General features: G+C 44.4%; 1 protein-coding gene across 1 annotated transcript in view; it reads left to right on the forward strand.

Annotated features, from left to right (window-relative positions):
* ppm1f (protein phosphatase, Mg2+/Mn2+ dependent, 1F) overlaps positions 1-21,126 on the forward strand; it is a 65,620-nt gene that overhangs the window by 16,466 nt on the left and 28,028 nt on the right. Inside the window, exon 2 of the mRNA XM_068005529.1 lies at positions 164-279. Within this exon, the coding sequence (XP_067861630.1) occupies positions 164-279 (116 nt within the window). The remainder of the gene's footprint in view (positions 1-163; positions 280-21,126) is intronic.

The following is a 21,126-nucleotide window of genomic DNA, read 5'->3' on the forward strand; positions in this document are numbered from 1 at the left end:
GTCATAATCATACAGGATGTGAAGGCCTAGATTTATTTGCACATTCCTTCCCTCAGTTGCCAGTGCCATTCCTGCACTATCTTCTGATGTGAATCAAGGAGGAATTGCTCTACATATCTGTTTAAAAATGATTGCCTCACATATCCTTTTATTTCTCTTATAGAAATCTGCCGCCTGTCCTTGCTGCCACTTTGATCCATGCTGCCATTTCCCATGTGCTACAGTTGGATATCTCTGTGTTTAGAAACAAAAAGGAACCCGATGAGGATGAGCTTGACTGTAGGTATTTGCATTGTCTTTTTTTAATAGAAACTCAGTTTTAGAATATTTGTTAAAACTAATGCTCTCTCTGGCCACATTATATTTGGCTTCTATCCATCAACTGTATTGATTCAGTACCATCTTTTGGGGCAGCAAGTATATCTAATGAGTGTTATACTGCACCTGCCAAGCGGTGTAATCAACATCTCCGCAGTGATGTGAGCAGAGAACAGCGGTTACACGCCTGCTTACACCTTTATTGGTGTTGCAAAGATCGCTTACTTGCCTCCCACTTACTGATATTTTTACTGATCTGGAAGAGCTGACATGTTAAGTCAGCTTCTTTAAATAAGTGTTGTCCAATACATTAGTCATGTGGTGAATTGGGAATTTTAGAAGAATTCTAGAGACTCATTTTTTAATTTATCAAAAATGCTAATAGACACTATCGTTGGGCATGTGATCTCAATACTCGTATTCGCACAGCATATGCATGTGTACTTTAACCGTTTTGTGTGATTGTTGGAAAAATGGTAAGATGAAAAGTGACTTTTTTGATTGTTGTATGTGCTTTATTTCCTTGGTTACTGCTTATTGGTTATCTTTAAAATGGTGTGTATTATGGGTGTAAACGCCAGACTTCAGCACCACGGAAACACCAACAACATTGTACAGAGAGGAGAACTGTCATTGTGGTCAACTCGATCAATTGGAGTAACTGCTCCAGGCCAGCAGAAGAAATTAAGCCCAGCCAATAACGAACATCTGCAACGGTGCACATCATGGCAACAGGCAAGCAGCATCCAACTGTGTTCTGGATGGAGAGCAAGGGCAGGTCAGGTGCATTTTGTTGTGCGAGTCAACATTCTCCACAATCACTGATGAAGTTAAAGTACCGCTCTCAACTGCTGGACAGAAACCTAAAAGCTGCACTAAGACATGCCGTGTCTGATAAATTCATGCCAAAACATTGGTGAAAGAAAACTGTATAGTTTTGCAGTGAATGGTGGTAGATGTTTAAGTAAATGTACATGTGAAGTACATTTACCTGTATTGTGTGTAAGGTATTTTCTATAAAATTAGTGCATATGGTCAAAACGGTGTGGCTGGTCAGCAATTTCTATTGGACAACACTGTTTTAAATCTAAAAAATAGGATGGGTCAGGGGGCCATATTAGTTTCATTTTTTTTTAAAAAGAGTAGCTTTGTTGCAGAACCATCTTTTGGGAGGTATTCTCAATGAAATCAGTTCTTGCTTGCACTGTCCCAAAGGTGCAGCGGAAGACATCGGTGTAATACGGTTTTATATTATAGCTCTTCCTTCGGAGGCAGCCCTGCCGCTGGAATGGAATCTGTAATATGAACATCACAAGTCCAAAGTCTGTATTAGTATTCACATTCAGTAACTCCTTCCTTCAATCAAAGGTAGAGGTTCAAAAATAACAGACCTAGATTCTAAATACAGACTCCAGTGTTTTGTTCTTAAATCTCAACAGTTTCAATTGGGTCTGATCCCTACAAACCTTTGATAGGCCTAATTACACACTTAAAATAGCCAAACATACAAAAGAACGTTATTTGTTCTTAAAAATATTTCCATGGCTAAACTGTTTTTGTGACAAAAGAACAGTTTAGACCAGAGATTAAAATACAACTTTTACATTCTATTTAATGGCAATGAGTCTGTAAGGTTCTCCCTCCTGTGTAGTTTTCCTTATTGCGTTAAAAATAATAGCACTTGCAACGATACAGCCATAAACCAACTTCAGTTAATACTAATTCAAATTAGCCATCCAATCGCATGCTGGTAACTTTCACTGATTCCCCTGCCTTCAGTTGTTTGGATTATCCCATTCTCCTAATTGAGGAACATAGATTGAATCCATGAGACTAACTCGTTTTTTGTGGGAGGGAGTAGGCTGGAGAAAATGGATACGCAATTTCAATCTGATAAAGTTTCCGAACAAGTTCTGTAATCTTGGTTGGGTGGGGGGAGCAGTGGCATCAGATGTAGGCAGTGGGTTCTATATTCTGTGAGGAGCATGACAGAGCTTGTTCTGTGGTCTGAAGCTGCGCCTTTCCCAAGCAATACAGGCAGATCTCCTTAGGCCAGAAAACTTTGTTTTCCTTATTACATTATCTGCCATCTGAATACTCTTTCCCTCAAACCGAATATTTCCATGCCCATCTCAATTCCCTCAACCTCACACTCCAAGTTGATGGTACCCTCTGAACTATGTCGCCGCATGTGGCTTTGCGATCTCTGAAGATGATAATCACTTGGGCTCGCCAATTAACTTCCTTGGCCCTAATATTTCTATATATCTCCTAACCCTCCCATCATCACCATCCTTCAAGTGTCTTGCATAAGGCGTCTCATGTTCCAACCCCTCCCAAATCTGGGCTTACACTCTGTTGTTCTCCTCAGCAGCTGCCTAGTCTCCTCCTTCTGTGCCCTCTTCTCCACCAGATTCGGGAATGTCTTCCATTCCCCCCAATGCAACAGACATTTTTATGGTCTCAAAACCACTGGCCATAATCCTGGAGAACATTTGGTAAGCGAGCAACTTGACTAAACATTGCCAAATTTGGTTCAATCACCTCAAGGTCTACTGTTGCTCTTCTTATTGCCTGAATCATCTTACTATCTGAAGAGCATCCTGGAAAGTAAGAACAATTCCAAACTCCCCTTCCCCATATCAACTTGTCTCCTTTGATCACCTCCATCCTCATCAAATGTGAGGCACTGATGGCCTTTTTTGTGTCCAAAATTGTGGGCATCAACTTGGTTGCTTCTGCCTTCTCTGATTCTTTCCTTTGCTCCACCCCAGGCACCCCTCTCTTTACTCTGCACTCTCTTCTCCATTGCTGTCCTTACCATTACTCAACTTATCTCTTCCATAAAGCCCATCACCTGCTCCTTTTGATCCTCCTTACCATTCAACTTCCCCTTTCGGACCTATGGTTACTGACATTACATGTTTTCCTATCCTGCAGCTCGGGCCTTGGACTTTTCAAAACCTCTGTCATCACACTCCATCCATCAAGAAAAACCTGCTCTCAATCCCTCTAACCTCACAACTACTGCCTCACTTCTAACATTCCCTTTCTTTCTAATGTCCTGGAACATGTCATTAACTCTCAACTATACTCCCACCTCTCTAACCACATCAGGCTTCTGCCTTACCCACAGCACTAAAATTTTACTGGTCAGTCATCAATGACATCTTATGTGACTATGACTGTCCCTCCTCATCTTCCTCAACCTCTCTGCCATCAACACGGTTCCTTTAGTCCTGCCCTCGCCTACCTGTCACATGGCACATTCTATCACCTCAAATTATTTCTCCTCCCGTAACTGCACAGTTACGTTTGGTGTAAGCAAAGGCTTCATCCTTGGCCCCCATCCTCCCCTTCATTTACATGCTACACATAAGTAATATTATCCAATAGCATGGTATCATCTTTCACATGTATGTTGATGACACCTAGCTCAATCTTGCCACTTCCTCCATTGACTCCATGGCTGTGACTACTATTCCCAACTGCCTATGTAATATCAAGACCTGGATGAGCTAAATCTTCCTCTAGCCATCCTTTTTGACTCTTGCAAACATCTCCTTCCAGCTTCAGCTCCCTCTCCAGGTGTCACCTCACATATAACCCAGCCTTGGTATATTTATTAACTCTGTGCTCAACTTCCTTCCCCTACATGTAATTTGCAATCAAGACCTCCACAATTCTGCGTCCACCCCTACTTATCCCCATTTCCTCTCTTTCCCCACCCCCCAGCCATTCAACCCCTAATCTACATTTTTATCACCTTCTGGGTGGACCTCCAATACTCTCCTAGCCAGATTCTCTGCTTCTACCATTCCTAAATTACAAGTCATCCAGAATGCTGTGACCCATGTCCTCAAAGGAAAGAAGATCCACATCCGTATCACCCCTGTCCTCACCAAGCTCCATTGGCTCTTCATATCTCGGAGAATCAACTTTAAGATTCCCCCCTCCCCCCCCCCCCCCCCAACCCCGAGTCTGTGATGGTGCATGCAGGCTGGAGGACATCAGGTTCTCCAACACCGGCTGATTTCTTGTTCTCCACTCCGTCATTAGTGGCACCATTTAACCACATTGTCTGCCCTCAGGAATGCCCTTCTTCAGCATATCAGCCTTTCCACCTCTTAATGACCCTCCTGTTCCACCATTCTTTTTGCCTCCTCTTCCTCTTTTTTTTTCTCTCCTCTCCCACTCAATGTCTACATTGTCTTGATCTCGAGCAATTTTAAAAGAAGTTCAAAATGATACTGTTACTAAGCACTGCAAATGGCAGACTGGCTAGCGACTGCAGACTGCTGAGATGTGTGCTTTCATACAAGGATAAAGTTGCCGCATTGAAAGCATGGGACGGAGTAAACTTCAATTATCTGCTGCCCTCTAACCCTGTGTCACCTGAAGACTACAGTTGGTCTTGACTCCGTGTGCAATGCAATGGGAGATCGACTGGAATAATATTTTTTACCCTCTTAGCTGGGATACAAAGCCATTGATTCCGCTAGCCCTCCAGTTCCTCACCCAAGTGACAATTCGTCATGTGGGAGCCTATACAATGAGTGCTCTCAGGCTATTTTTCCATGTAGGGCACCACAGCTGAGCCTGCTCCTGATCTTGTTCTCATGCAACATCGACACTTTCCAGAAGTGGTCACTAGATAGCAACCATGAGCAGGAACCATTGCTGACTTCTCCCTCCGTAACCTGGAGTACTAAGGCCAATTCTATTGCCTTACCATCAATTAGCTCGTCACAGACTAGTGGACCTGGCAGTTTTCTAATGAAGCATTATTCAGTAATGGCAGCTTTCCTGTGACTGTAGTACCCTAAACAATTAAATCGTCCTTCTAAAATCTATGATCTAACAGGTTCTGATTAACTGCAAGCCACCAAAAGGAAATGATACAATTTTTATCACTACTGAAATTATTATTGGATTTGTCTGATGGCTCAGATTGATAATTCATTATGGCTATTATTTTTGATGCTTCCAACCTACCTACTGTACTACTTGCTATAATTCATTTGTATATGGTGGTCAAACTAATGAGGAAGATTGTTAGATGACCTATGTTTAGTATGTTGCTTGGTCTTTGAATGTAGTGCAACTTCTATATACAAAGCATCGTTTATGATTTTTCGCTTTTGGTTTGGTGGTCTTTTTGAATTTGGTTGATGTGCATTCACTGAGAAATGCCACACCAAATGCAATTTGCCTAACATTTAGTTCTTACTACAGGATAATACTCAGCCTTTCTTTTTTAACAGGCATAAATATATTTTTATTTGGGGATAAAGTGCATCACATAAATTAAATTAGCAGTCTAGCAATCTTGTAACAGCACTGGTAAAATAAGAAAACACCAGGCACACCCAGTTTAATGTGGCTTGCCTGAAGTTACTTCCTGTCATAATTCAGTTCCTGAGTAATTAAAATAACTTCCTCCACGTACGTAATTCAGACAAATGGCAGTGCAATGAGCAAACTGATCATATCCGTTCTGATACTGGATGCAAAGTACATCAGAACGCAGTACATTGTGCAGAAGGGAGAAAGAAGGTTAGCCCATTTCCTAGCAAATCACATTTTTAACTTGCACTTATTCTTGAGTGCATCTTTTTTATTATGAGTAAGCAATAATTCAGGTCATATAAACTGTCCAATTTGTTGATCCTAAGCAGTCATCCTATTCTGTACACTTGAGCATTTGCTTTATAGTCCTATGATGAAGTAACGGAGAGGGTTGATGAGCATAATGCAGTGTGTGTGTATATGAACTTTCAAAAGGCATTTGATAATGCACCACATAATAGACTTGTTAGCAAAATTGAAGCCCATGGGATTAAAGAGGCAGTTGCTGCGTGGATACAAAATTGGCTAAGGGACACAAAGCAGAGATTAGTGGTGAACGGTTGTTTTTCAGACCAGAGGGAAGTGTGCAGTGGTGTTCCCCAGGGCTCGGTATTGGGACCACTGGTCTTTTTGATATATTAATGACCTGATACAGGTCATAATTTCAAAGTTTGCAGATAACACAAAACTCAGAAATGTAGTAAACAGTGAGGATAGTAACAGACTTCAAGAGGACATAGACAGACAGGTGAAATGGGTAGCCACGTGGCAGATGAAATTTAATGCAGAGAAGTGTGAAGTGATTCATTTTGGTAGGAAGAACAAGAAGAGGAAATATAAACGAAATGGTACAATTTTAAAGGGGTTACTGGAACAGAGAAACCTGGGGGCGTACTTACACAAGTCTTTGAAGATTGCAGGACAATTTGAGAAGGTTGTTAAAAGGCATATGGGATCCTTGGCTTTATAAATAGAGGGATTGAATACAAAAGCAAGGAAGTAACGCTAAACCTTTTATAAAACACTGGTCAGGCCCCAAGCGGAGTATTGTGTCTAGTTCTGGGCACCACACTTAGGAAGGATGCCAAGGCCTTACAAAGGATGCAGAGGCGATTTACCAGAATGTTACCAGTGATGAAAGACTTCAGTTATGTGTAGAGACTAGAGAATCTGGGGTTTTTCTCTTTGGAGAAGGTTAAGGGGAGATTTGATAGGTGTTCAAAATCATGAAGGGTTTTGATAGAATAAATAAGGAGAAACTGTTTCTAGTAGCAGGAGGGTCGGTAATCAGAGGACACAGATTTAAGGTAATTGGCAAAAGCACCAGGGGCAACATGAGGGAAAAAATATTTACACAGTGAGTTGTTATGATCTGCAATGCAATGCCTGAAAGAGTGGTGGAAGCAGATTCAATAATAATCTTCAAAAGGGAATTGGACAAATTCTTGAAGTGGAAAAATTTGCACGGCTATGGAGAAAGAGCAGGGGAGTGGGTCTAATTTGATAGTTCTTTCAAAGAGCCAGTGCAGGCATGATGGGCAGAATGGCTTCATCATTCTATGATCTATGATATGCGTGACATCACAAAGACGTACTGCAGGCTGCATAGTAACTAGAGTTTCCTGTTCGAGGATTTACTCAGTTAGAACCGTGTGAGTGACTCGGTGAGAAAGGTGAATGTGGAAGTTTGTTCTTGAAAATTCAGAGTAATTTTTTGCACTGGAAAAAATTGAATTATCCAATGATTTCAACTGAGCAATGTAAATAACTCGAGTGGAAAGTTATAGGTAGAAAACTGAATTCAGTAACTTTGAATTAAGAGGAGTAGACTGTTGGACCACTGTTCTATTGTCTTGGTTAATAAGCTCATATATGACATGAATTCTCAGTGTGAGGGTCTCAACCAAAATTAATGTAGGCCATGTCAATTCAATTCCTAATCAGCATGGGTCCATAGCACAAAACTGACCATAGTTTAACAAATCGTTACTGAATTTTCATTTTCATTGAGGGGGCACTAGGACTATAGGTGTGAAGAACAGAAATGTCACACTGAAATGGCAGAGGATGATTTGAGGTTGAGATACATTAATAGTCCAGGTTGAGGGTATTTTACTCTGTATTTAATATGTTGTATACCTGACCTTGGGCTGTTTGCTTCTGACAGTGAGTGGAAAGTATTCTGTTTCTCAACATAGATGGTCCTCACTATCAGCAGCACCAAAAGAAAAAAGAATTCTGAAGAGCCAAAGAATGAATTTGTGATTTCTGTAATTGTGAAACTGTTGGATTATTATTTAGCTGTCGGATGTCTTGACAGGGAGCAGGAACCAAACCTAAGACCTTCTGGTCCGTATGTGCTGAACAGGTGGTGCTTTGACTCACTCAGGTACATTTAAAGCAGAGCAAGAATTGATTCTCTTGTAGTGGTGCAGTAAATGTTTCGATCAACACAAAGCTACATATGGAACCCCTTTTTCTTCTCCTCCTCCTCCTCCCCCCCCCCCCCCCCCAACCAACCCCTCCAATTTCCCAGTAAGCGAAGGCATCACCATTAAACCATACAGACTAGAAGGACCTAGCTTGGTTCTGGCCTTTGATAACTTACCTGGAAAAAAAGCCTGGCAGTAGTTGCGATGCTATACTGGCTTCCAGAACTCGACTAGGCAAGAGAAAAATGGATTCCAATTGTGGATGTTGACTGAGAATAGGATTGGTCCTGTCTATGCTATCCCTAATGATTAATTGCTGTGGGCACTGTGCCCAGGGTTCACTTGTGTATTCGCCAGCCTGTGATTTTCCACCTATTCAATTTAATGGGCAGAAAATTGTGTGTTGGCAAGCACAGAAGCTGATTAATCCTGGCCTTCCTGTCTAGGCTAACGTGTGAAGAATGACCACTTGGGCAAGGCGGAAGGCAAGCAGTGCCTATGGAACCATACCTTTTGTAAGAGTTAATGCGAGCAAGAAAGGGGGGAGGGAAGAGAATTGGAGAGGAAAAAGACTGTGTTTCACTGAGTAGTGGGAAGGCACCATACAGTTTCTCGGCATCCACAACATCTGTGCTGTGCTCCACTTTTACTTATGAGGGTGGCAAGGTGGAGCACAGTGCAGGTACTGTGAATAGAGAGGGAATGTATGGTATCTTCCTACACCACAGTGAAACATGCAGTACAAGAACGATTCCCATGGCTAAGGGGGCATGCTTTTTTTCCCCCTGTTTTTTTCTCACCAATTTTCTCTGCCAGTTTTTCTTCCTCGTCTCGAGCGGTTGACTGTCTGCTGGGGCATAGTTTCATGGGCACTGTGGCCTTTGTTCATGTGCGAGCCTTGATAGTATCAGCAGGCTATTTGACCATGAGGACATCAGTCATATCCAATCGTGTCCACACATGCGCACGTCCAGCAGGGGTTGATTGATAATGATCAGGAGTGGAAGCCCTGGTTGTTTTTTTTTCTCTCTCCTGCCCCCAAACCCAACAATGCTGAGATCAGATAACTTAGTAAAGATCAGGGACCTACCTGGATAAATTTGAGCAATGGGGAGCAGGAAGGGTATGATTTCAACTGCATGGTAATTTTGTAGAGTGGAAAATTGGGTTTGACAGAGGGATTGTACAGTGCCTTCCCCATAGTTTGGTGAAACAAGGTGATAATTTCCACTGCAATGCCTTCTCACTCCATTGCAGTTCTGTGGTATTGAGTAGTTCTTCATTAACTAATATCCTGCCACTCCCAAACGTTTCCACCCTCCAGGGATGGGTGCCCACTAACCAGGTATTTTGATCACATTAATTAACTGTCACAGTAAAGTCTGCAAGACCAATTGAACAATCCAACACTGTTTAATTTTAGACAAATTTTCTTTTTTTCTCAATGTTCTGGAGTTTCAAAGAAATGCTTTCTCTGTAGCTAGTCTGTATAGTTAAATTCTCATTCTGTTTCATACACAACCACTCCTTATACTTCCCACAGACTTTATTTTGTGGTTCATTCTACTATCTGTGCACAATCCATGATTATCTGGGCTTGGTGAAGACAAGCTGCACATACAGAAGATTGCAGCACAAAAGCAAAGGGTATTTAGAATGGAAATCCTAAATTGAAAGCTAATGCTTGAATTAACTGAAACTCCGCAGTTTATCTTAAAAGTCTGTTCAAATTCACTACAGTAAGTTTTCTTCGTTGCTTTGATCTCCTGATGGGCCAGGTCTATTAATTGCTATTTATGTTTAAATAATTGTACATTTTTTTTGAACTTTCATTGGCCAAATGGAGACTCACTTGATTCTGGAGAACTCTGCACTGACATTGACCTACAGAGCCCCATATCATGTGAGTTGATCTAGAATGTTGGCAGCATTAAAAACATGAAAATGACTTATTATTACAAAGGGTTTGTTGAGTTTCAGAATCGCAACCTTTTGTTAGATCTGACCAGTCATCAGTGCTGGATAAATTCCTGCTTACTTATCAGTTGGACTAGCTGCACACTGCCTTAATGCCCTGAAACTACTGTTACCTACTGTCCATGGAACAAAAGGCCTTTGGTATTGTAATAAAACTCCTCTTCTATCATCAAGGACAGAGGTACTGAGCACTTGAACAAGTATGAGCTAATCAAAGAGAGTCAGCATGGATTTATGAAGGGTAGATCATGTCTGACTAATCTAGTTGAATTTTTTGAGGTCACTAACATGGTGGATAGGGGAATGTCTATGAATGTTGTCCAAATGGACTTCCAGAAGGCATTTGATAATGTTCCACACAAGAGATTATGAGCAAAAATGAGAGCACATGGAATTGGACATAACTTTGAGCTATGGATTCGTAATTAGTTGGGAGGTAGGAGACAGTGTAGGGATAAAGGAAGTGTGATTGGTAGGATGTGACTAGCGGTGTTCCTCAAGAGATCTGTACAAGGGCCTCGGCTTTTCAACATATGTATCAATGACTTGGACGATGGAATAGAGAGTTGTATATACAAGTTTGGAGATGACACTAAGTTTCGAGGCACGTCATCTCAGCCCCAGGACATTGCTGCAGGAGTTCCTCAGTGCAGTGTCCTAGGCCCAACCAACTTCAGCTGCTTCATCAATGACCTTCCCTTCATCATAAGGACAGAAGTGGGGATGTTCGCTGATGATTAAACAGTGTTCAGTTCCATTCACAACCTCTCCGATAATGAAGCAGTCCATGCCCGCATGCTACAAGACCTGGACAACATCCAGGCTTGGGCTGATAAGTGGCAAGTAACATTCGTGCCAGACCATGACCATCTCCAACAAGAGAGAGTCTAACCATCTCCCCTTGACATTCAATGGCATTATCATCACCATATCCTTCACCATCAACATCCTGGGGGTCACCATTGACCAGAAACTTAACTGGACCAGCCACGTAAATATTCTGCAGCTAGTGACATCCCTCCTGACTTCCCCAAAGCCTTTCCACCATCTACAAGGCACAAGTCAGGAGTGTGATGGAATACTCTCCACTTGCCTGGATGAGTGTAGCTCCAACAACACTATAGAAGCTCGACACAGCAGCCCGCTTGATTGGCACCCCATCCACCACCTTAAACATTCACTCCCTCCATCGGCCCACCGTGGCTGCAGTGTGTACCATCTGCAAGATGCACTGCAGCAACTTGCCAAGGCTTCTTTGACCTCTGCCACTGAGAAGGACAAGGGCAGCAGGCACGTGGGAACACCACCACCTGCAGATTCCTCTCCAAGTCACATACCATCGTGACTTGGAAGTATATCACCATTCCTTCATCGTCGCTGGGTCAAATTCCTGGAACTCCCTACCTAACAGCACTGTGGGAGAACCTCCACCACATAGACTGCAGCGGTTCAAGAAGTCGGCCCACCATCACCTTCTCAATGGTAATTAGGGATGGGCAATAAATGCTGGCCTTGCCAGCGACGTCCACATCCCATGAATGAATTTTTTTTTAAAAAGACAGTAAGTTGTGTAGATGGGAATAGAAGGATACAAAGGGACAAAACTGTCAGATGGAGTTCAGTGTGGGGCATTACGAGGTCATCCACTTTGAATCCAAGGAAGACAAATTGGAATGTTTTTCTTAATGGTTAAAGATTAGGAACTGTGGAGGAGCAAAGGGTTTTGTAAAAGCTAGTGCACAGGTACAAAAGTAATCAAAAAGACTAATTGAATGTTGGCCTTTATATCAAGAGGGCTGGAATACAAAAGAGGAAGTGTTGCTTCAGTTGTACAGAGTCATGGTCAGATCCCATCTGGATACTGCTTTCAGATTTGGGCCCCATACCTCATGAAGGATATATTAGGGGTACAGTGCTGATTCACCAGAATGGTACAAGGGTTTAAAGGGTTAATATATGAGGACAAGTTGCATAAACTTGGCTTGTATTCCCTTGAGTTTAGAAGGTTAAAGGTGATCTAATTGAGGTTTTTAAAATGATAGGGATTCAATAGAGTAGAAACAGAGAAGCTATTTCCTCTGGTGGGGGACTCCAGAACAAGGGGGCACAATCTTAAAATTAGAACTAGGCGATTCAGCAGTGAAATCATGAAGCACTTTTTCACACACAGGGTAGTGGAAATTTGGAACTCTCCTCCTAAAAGGCTGTGGATGCTGGATCAATTAAAATTATCAAGACTGAGATCGACAGATTTTTATTCAGCAAGGGTATCAAAGGATATGGATCACAGACGAGTAAATGGAGTTGAGGTACAGATCAGCCATGATCTATTGAATGGCGGAACAGGCTCGAGGGACAGAATGACCTACTCCTGTTGCTATGTTTCTAGTGCAGTGAAAGACAGTTTACATTGTCAACTTTATGCCAGCACAGCCTTATGGTACAATACCAATGCCCACTTTCTCCTTGGACCCACCATGCATTTTTAGGCCAGTGAAAGGCAGGTAGGTGGGCATTCTTTCTGTTAATCTTGATGGTAAGTAGGCATCATGGCATCAGGTCAAACATGGGCAAGGAAATCTCCTGCTGATTACCTCCTACCACCCTCCCTCAGCTGATGAATCAGTCCTCCTCCATGTTGAGCACCACTTGGAGGAAGCACTGAGGGTAGCAAGAGCACAGAATGTACTCTGGGTGGGGGACTTCGATGTCCATCACCAAGAGTGGCTCGGTAGCACCACGACTGACCGAGCTGGCCGAGTCCTGAAGGACATAGCTGCCTGATTGGGCCTGCGGCAGGCGGTGAGCGAACCAACACAAGGGAAAAACGTACTTGACCTCGTCCTCACCAATTTACCTGTCGCAGATGCATCTGTCCATGACAGTATTGGTAGGAGTGACCAAAGCACAGTCCACGTGGTGACGAAGTCCCATCTTCGCACTGAGGACACCATCCAATGTGTTGTGTGGCACAACCACTGTGCTAAATGGGATAGATTCAGAACAGATCTAGCAGCTCAAAACTGGGCCTCCATGAGGTGCTGTGGGCCATCAGCAGCAGCAGATTTGTATTCCAGCACAATCTGTAACCTCATAGCCCGGCATATTCCTCGCTCTACCATTACCAACAAGCCAGGGGAGCAACCCTGGTTTAATGAGGAGTGTAGAAGAGCATGCCAGGAGCAGCACCAGGCGTACCTAAAAATGAGGTGCCAACCTGATGAAGCTACAACACAGGACTACATGCGTGCTAAACAGCGGAAACAACATGCTATAGACAGAGCTAAGTGATTCCACAACCAACGGATCAGATCAAAGCTCTGCAGTCCTGCCACATCCAGTTGTGAATGGTGGTGGACAGTTAAACAACTAACAGGAGGAGGAGGTTCTGTAAGCATCCCCATCCTCAATGATGGCAGAGTCCAGCATGTGAGTGCAAAAGAGAAGGCTGAAGCGTTTGCAACCATCTTCTGCCAGATGTGCCAAGTAGATGATCCATCTCGGCCTCCTCCCGATATCCCCTCCATTACAGAAGCCTGTCTTCAGCCAATTCGATTCACTCCACGTGATATCAAGAAACGGCTGAGTGCACTGGATACAACAAAGGCTATGGGCCCAACAACATCCCGGCTGTAGTGTTGAAACCTTGTGCTCCAGAACTAGCCGTGCCTCCAGCCAAACTGTTCCAGTACAGCTACAACCCTGGCATCTAGCCGACAATGTGGAAAATTGCCCAGGTATGTCCTGTTCACAAAAAGCAGGTCAAATCCAATCCGGCTAATTACCGCCCCATCAGCCTACTCTCAATCATTAGCAAAGTGATGGAAGGTGTCAACGACACCTTCCATCAAGCGGCACTTACTCACCAATAACCTGCTCACCGATGCTCAGTTTGGGTTCCGCCAGGACCACTCTGCTCCAGACCTCATTACAACCTTGGTCCAAACATGGACAAAAGAGCTGAATTCCAGAGGTGAGGTGAGAGTAACTGCCCTTGACATCAAGGCAGCATTTGACCAAGTGTGGCAACAAGGAGCCCTAGTAATATTGAAGTCAGTGGGAATCGGGGAAAACTCTCCAGTGGCTGGAGTCATACCTAGCACAAAGGAAGATGGTAGTGGTTTTTGGAGGCCAATCATCTCAGCCCCAGGACATTGCTGCAGGAGTTCCTGAGGGCAGTGTCCTAGGCCCAACCATCTTCAGCTGCTTCATCAATGACCTTCCCTCCATCATAAGGTCAGAAATGGGGATGGTCACTGATGATTGCACAGCGTTCAGTTCCATTCGCAACCCTTCAGATAATGAAGCAGTCCGAGCCCGCATGCATCAAGACCTGGACAACATCCAGGTTTGGGCTGAGAAGTGGCAAGTAACATTCGCACCAGACAAGTGCCAGACAATGACCATCTCCAACAAGAGAATATCTAACCACCTCCCCTTGACGTTCAATGGCATTACCATTGCCGAATTCCCCACCATCAACATCCTGGGGTTCACCATTGACCAGAAACTTAACTGGACCAGCCACATAAATACTGTGGCTGCAAGAGCAGGTCAGAGGCTGGGTATTCTGCGGAGAGAGACTCACCTCCTGACTCCCCAAAGCCTTTCCACCATCCACAAGGCACAAGTCAGGAGTGTGATGGAATACTCTCCACTTGCCTGGATGAGTGCAGCTCCAACAACACTCAAGAAGCTCGACACCATCCAGGACAAAGCAGCCCGCTTTATTGGCACGTCATCCACCACCCTACACATTCACTCCCTCCACCACCGGTGCACAGTGGCTGCAGTGTGTACCATCCATAGGATGCACTGCAGCAACTCGGCAAGGCTTCTTCGACAGCACCTCCCAAACCCACGACCTCTACCACCTAGAAGGACAAGGGCAGCAGGCACATGGGAACAACACCACCTGCACGTTCCCAAGTCTCACACCATCCCGACTTGGAAATATATCGCCGTTCCTTCATCGTCGCTGGGTCAAAATCCTGGAACTCCCTTCCTAACAGCACTGTGGGAGAACCTTCAGCACACGGACTGCAGCGGTTCAAGAAGGCGGCTCACCACCACCTTCTCGAGGGCAATTAGGGATGGGCAATAAATGCTGGTCTTGTAAGCGACGCCCACATCCCATGAACGAATAAAAAAAAAGTGTTGGCAGATTATTTGATTGTTCACGGAACACCACAGTTGAACCCAATCCTGTCCTCACTTTTTCTCGTGCACCCACGTTCCACCACTGATCAGTATATAATTATCACGGGTAGGAAGCCTGGATGACTTTTTATCTTTTCCATAGCCAAGGCCTGCTGCGACATATTGTAGCATTGCCACTACCAACCAGGCTGTGACCAGCTAACTCGGTATACATCTGATATAGAATCATAGAAGTTTACAACATGGAAACAGGCCCTTCGGCCCAACATGTCCATGTCGCCCAGTTTATACCACTAAGCTAGTCCCAATTGCCTGCACTTGGCCCATATCCTTCTATACCCATCTTACCCATGTAACTGTCCAAATGCTTTTTAAAAGACAAAATTGTACCCGCCTCGACTACTGCCTCTGGCAGCTCGTTCCAGACACTCACCACCCTTTGAGTGAAAAAATTGCCCCTCTGGACCCTTTTGTATCGCTCACCTATGCCCCCTCGTTATAGACTCCCCTACCTTTGGGAAAAGATTTTGACTATCTACCTTATCTGTGCCCCTCATTATTTTATAGACTTCTATAAGATCACCCCTAAACCTTCTACTCTCCAGGGAAAAAAGTCTCAGTCTATCCAACCTCTCCCTATAAGTCAAACCATCAAGTCCCGGTAGCATCCTAGTAAATCTTTTCTGCACTCTTTCCAGTTTAATAATATCCTTTCTATAATAGGGTGACCAGAACTGTACACAGTATTCCAAGTGTGGCCTTACTAATGTCTTGTACAACTTCAACAAGACATCCCAACTCCTGTATTCAGTGTTCTGACCCATGAAACCAAGCATGCTGAATGCCTTCTTCACCACCCTATCCACCTGTGACTCCACTTTCAAGGAGCTATGAACCTGTACTCCTAGATCTCTTTGTTCTATAACTCTCCCCAACGCCCTACCATTAACGGAGTAGGTCATGGCCCAATTCGATCTACCAAAATGCATCAACTCACATTTATCTAAATTAAACTCCATCTGCCATTCATTGGCCCACTGGCCCAATTTATCAAGATCCCGTTGCATACCTAGATAACCTTCTTCACTGTCCACAATGCCACCAATCTTGGTGTCATCTGCAAACTTACTAACCATGCCTCCTAAATTCTCATCCAAATCATTAATATAAATAACAAATAACAGCGGACCCAGCACCGATCCCTGAGGCACACCGCTGGACACAGGCCTCCAGTTTGAAAAACAACCCTCTACAACCACCCTGTCTTCTGTCATCAATCCAATTTTGTATCCAATTGGCTACCTCACCTTGGATCCCGTGAGATTTAACCTTATGTAACAACCTACCATGCGGTACCTTGTCAAAGGCTTTGCTAAAGTCCATGTAGACCACGTCTACTGCACAGCCCTCATCTATCTTCTTGGTTACCCCTTCAAAAAACTCAATCAAATTCGTGAGACATGATTTTCCTCTCACAAAACCATGCTGACTGTTCCTAATCAGTCCCTGCCTCTCCAAATGCCCGTAGATCCTGTCTCTCAGAATACAACTTACCCACTACAGATGTCAGGCTCACCAGTCTGTAGTTCCCAGGCTTCTCCCTGCCGCCCTTCTTAAACAAAGGCATAACATTTGCTACCCTCCAATCTTCAGGCACCTCACCTGTAGCTGTCGATGATTCAAATATCTCTGCTAGGGGACCCGCAATTTCTTCCCTAACCTCCCATAACGTCCTGGGATACATTTCATCAGGTCCCGGAGATTTATCTACCTTGATGCGCGTTAAGACTTCCAGCACCTCCCCCTCTGTAATATGTACACTCCTCAAGACATCACTATTTATTTCCCCAAGTTCCCTAACATCCATGCCTTTCTCAACCGTAAATACCGATGTGAAATATTCATTTAGGATCTCACCCATCTCTTGTGGTTCCGCACATAGATGACCTTGTTGATCCTTAAGAGGCCCTACTCTCTCCCTAGTTACTCTTTTGCCCTTTATGTATTTGTAGAAGCTCTTTGGATTCTCCTTTGCCTTATCTGCCAAAGCAATCTCATGTCCCCTTTTTGCCCTCCTGATTTCTCTCTTAACTCTACTCCGGCAATCTCTATACTCTTCAAGGGATCCACTTGATCCCAGCTGTCTATGCATGTCATATGCCTCCTTCTTCTTTCTGACTAGGGCCTCAATCTCCCGAGTCATCCAAGGTTCCCTATTTCTACCAGCCTTGCCCTTCACTTTATAAGGAATGTGCTTACCCTGAACCCTGGTTAACACACTTTTGAAAGCCTCCCACTTACCAGACGTCCCTTTGCCTGCCAACAGACTCTCCCAATCAACTTCTGAAAGTTCCTGTCTAATACCATCAAAATTGGCCTTTCCCCAATTTAGAATTTTAACTTTTGGGCCAGACCTATCATTCTCCATAGCTATCTTAAAACTAATGGAATTATGATCACTGGTCCCAAAGTGATCCCTCACTAACACTTCTGTCACCTTCCCTTCCTTATTTCCCAAGAGGAGGTCAAGTTTTGCCCCCTCTCTAGTCGGGCCATCCACATACTGAATGAGAAATTCCTCCTGAATACACTCAACAAATTTCTCTCCATCAAAGCCCCTAATGCTATGGCTGTCCCAGTCAATGTTGGGAAAGTTAAAGTCCCCTACTATTACCACCCTATTTTTCTTGCAGCTGTCTGTAATCTCCTTACATTTTTGCTCCACAATTTCCCGTTGACTATTTGGGGGTCTGTAGTACAATCCTATCAAAGTGATCTCTCCCTTCTTATTTTTCAGTTCTACCCATATAGACTCAGTGGACGAACCCTCTCACTACTGCCGTGATGTTCTCCCTAATCAAGAACGCAACTCCCCCTCCTCTCTTACCTCCTGCTCTATCTTTCCTATAGCATCTGTACCCTGGAACATTGAGCTGCCAGTCCTGCCCCTCCCTTAGCCATGTTTCAGTAATAGCTATAATCCCAGTCCCATGTACCCATCCATGCCCTGAGTTCATCTGCCTTGCCCATCAGACTTCTTGCATTGAAATAAATGCAGTTTAATCTAGGGTACGGTAGCGTAGTGGTTATGTTACTGGGCTAGTAATCCAGAGGCCTGGACTAAAATCCAGAGTCACGAGTTCAAATCCCGCCACGGCGGCTGGCGAATTTAAATTCAATTAATTAAATAGTATCAGTAATGATAGCCATGAAACTACCGGATTGTCGTAAAAACCCATCTGGTTCACTAATGTCCTTTAGGGAAGGAACCCTGCCGTCCTTACCCGGTCTGGCCTATATGTGACTCCAGACCCACAGCAATGTGGTTGATTCTTAATTGCCCTCTGAAATGGCCTAGCAAGCCACTCAGTTGTAAAAATCTCGCTAGGGATGGGCAATAAATGCCGGCCTTGCCAGCGACGCCCACATCCCGTGAACGAATTAAAAAAAAAACTTCCCTTGGTCTTTGCCCTGCTTTCTCAGACCATCTGTCCGGTCATGTTTTGTACACTCTCCCTTACTGCCTTTTGTTTCTGTCACCACTTTACTTCCCACTGACTTCCTGCATCGGTTCCCATCCCCCTGCCACATTAGTGCCACAGCACTAGCAAACACTCCCCCTAGGACATTGGTTCCAGTCCTGCCCAGATGCAGACCGTCCAATTTGTACTGGTCCCACCTCCCCCAGAACCGGTTCCAATGTCCCAGGAATTTGAATCCCTCCCTCTTGCACCATCTCTCAAGCCACGTATTCATCCTAGCTATCCTGTCATTCCTACTCTGACGAGCCCGTGGCACTGGTAGCAATCCTGAGGTTACTACCTTTTGAGGTCCTACGTTTTAGTTTAACTCCTAACTCCCTAAATTCATCTTGTAGGACCTCATCCCGTTTTTTACCTATATCGTTGGTACCTATATGCACCACGACAACTGGCTGTTCACCCTCCCCCTCCAGAATGTCCTGCAGCCGCTCCGAGACATCCCTGACCCTTGCAGCAGGGAGGCAACATACCATCCTGGAGTCTTGGTTGCATTCGCAGAAACACCTGTCTATTCCCCTTACAATCGAGTCCCCTATCACTATAGCTCTGCCACTCTTTTTCCTGCCCTCCTGTGCAGCAGAGCCAGCCACGGTGCCATGAACCTGGCTGCTGTCACCTTCCCCTGGTGAGCCATCTCCCCCAACAGCATCCAAATCAGTATACCTGTTTGAGAGGGGGATGGTCACAGGGGACCCCTGCACTACCTGCCTGCACCTCTTACTCTGCCTGGTGGTCACCCATTCACTTCTCGCCTGTACACCCTTTAACTGCGGTGTGACCAACTCGCTAAACGTGCTATTCACGAGTTTCTCTGCATCGCGGATGCTCCACAGTGAATCCACCCACAGCTCCAGCTCCGAGATACGATCGGTCAGTAGCTGCAGGTGGACACACTTCCTGCACACATGGTCGGCAGGGACACTGGTAGCGTCCATGACTTCCCACATCTTGCAGGAGGGGCATATCACGGGTGCGAGGTCTGCTGCCATGACTTGCCTTAGCTTAGTTACCCCTTTTAAATTACGTTGAAATTAGAAAATGTTAACTATACTAGGGACCTAGGTTCACTTTAAAAAAAACACTACCTGCTATAAAACCTGCAGACCTTAAGTTTAGTTAATTAGTTAATTATAAATGTGGTTATGTTACCTGGTTTTATTGTAACTTAGCCCACAGTTCTAAGAAAAAGAAATATTCTGGTATGTCTGATCTGTGTGCCTCAATTTTATGCTGGGCAATGCATTTATAAACTGAACTAACAGGAGTAGCCTGAATTTTCTATTAGTATCATAGAATCATAGAAAATTTACGGCACAGAAGGAGACCATTCGGCCCATCATGTCCGCGCCGGCTGAGAAACGAGCCACCTAGCCTAATCCCACTTTCCCGCATTTGGTCCGTAGCCCTGCAGGTCACGGCTCTTCAGGTGTACATCCAGGTATTTTTTAAATGAGCTGAGGGTTTCTGCCTCTCCCGCCCTTTCAGGCAGTGAGTTCCAGACCCCCATCACCCTTTGGGTGAAAAAAAATGTCCTAATTTCCGCTCTAATCCTTCTACCGATCACTTTAAATCTATGCCCCCTGGTTATTGACCCCTCCGCTAAGGGAACTAGGTCCTTCCTATCCACTCTATCTAGGCCCCTCATAATTTTGTATACCTCAATCAAATGTTTCAAGGAAAACAACCCCAGCCTATCCAATCTGTCATCATAGTTAAAATTCTCCAGTCCTGGTAAATCTCCTCTGCACCCTCTCTAGTGCAATTACATCCTTCCTGTAATGTAGTGACCAGAACTGTGCACAGTACGCACGCTGTGGCCTAACTAGTGTTTTATACAGTTCCAGCATAACATCCCTGCTTTTATAGTCTATGCCTCGACTAATAAAGGAAGGCATTCCATTTGCCTTCTTAACCACCTTATCTACCTGTCCTGCTACCTTCAGGGATCTGTGGACATGCACTCCAAGGTGCCTCACTTCCTCTATACCTCTCAGTAGCTTCCCATTTATTGTGTATTCCCTTGTCTTGTTTGCTGTCCCCAAATGCATTACCTCACACTTCTCAGGATTGAGCTCCATTTGCCACTTTTCTGCCCATCTGACCAGTCCATTGATATCTTCCTGCAGTCTACAGCTTTCCCCCTTACTATCAACCACACGGCCTATCTTTGTGTCATCCGCAAATTTCTTAATCATGCCCCCTACGTTTAAGTCCAAATCATTAATGTATACCACAAAAAGCAAAGGACCTAGTACCGAGCCCTGCGGTACCCCACTGGTAACAGCCTTCCAGTCGCAAAAACACCCGTCAACCATTACCCTTTGCTTCCTGCCACTGAGCCAATTTTG

Source organism: Heptranchias perlo, chromosome 25, assembly GCF_035084215.1.
Source record: "Heptranchias perlo isolate sHepPer1 chromosome 25, sHepPer1.hap1, whole genome shotgun sequence".
Taxonomy (NCBI): Eukaryota; Metazoa; Chordata; class Chondrichthyes; order Hexanchiformes; family Hexanchidae; genus Heptranchias; species Heptranchias perlo.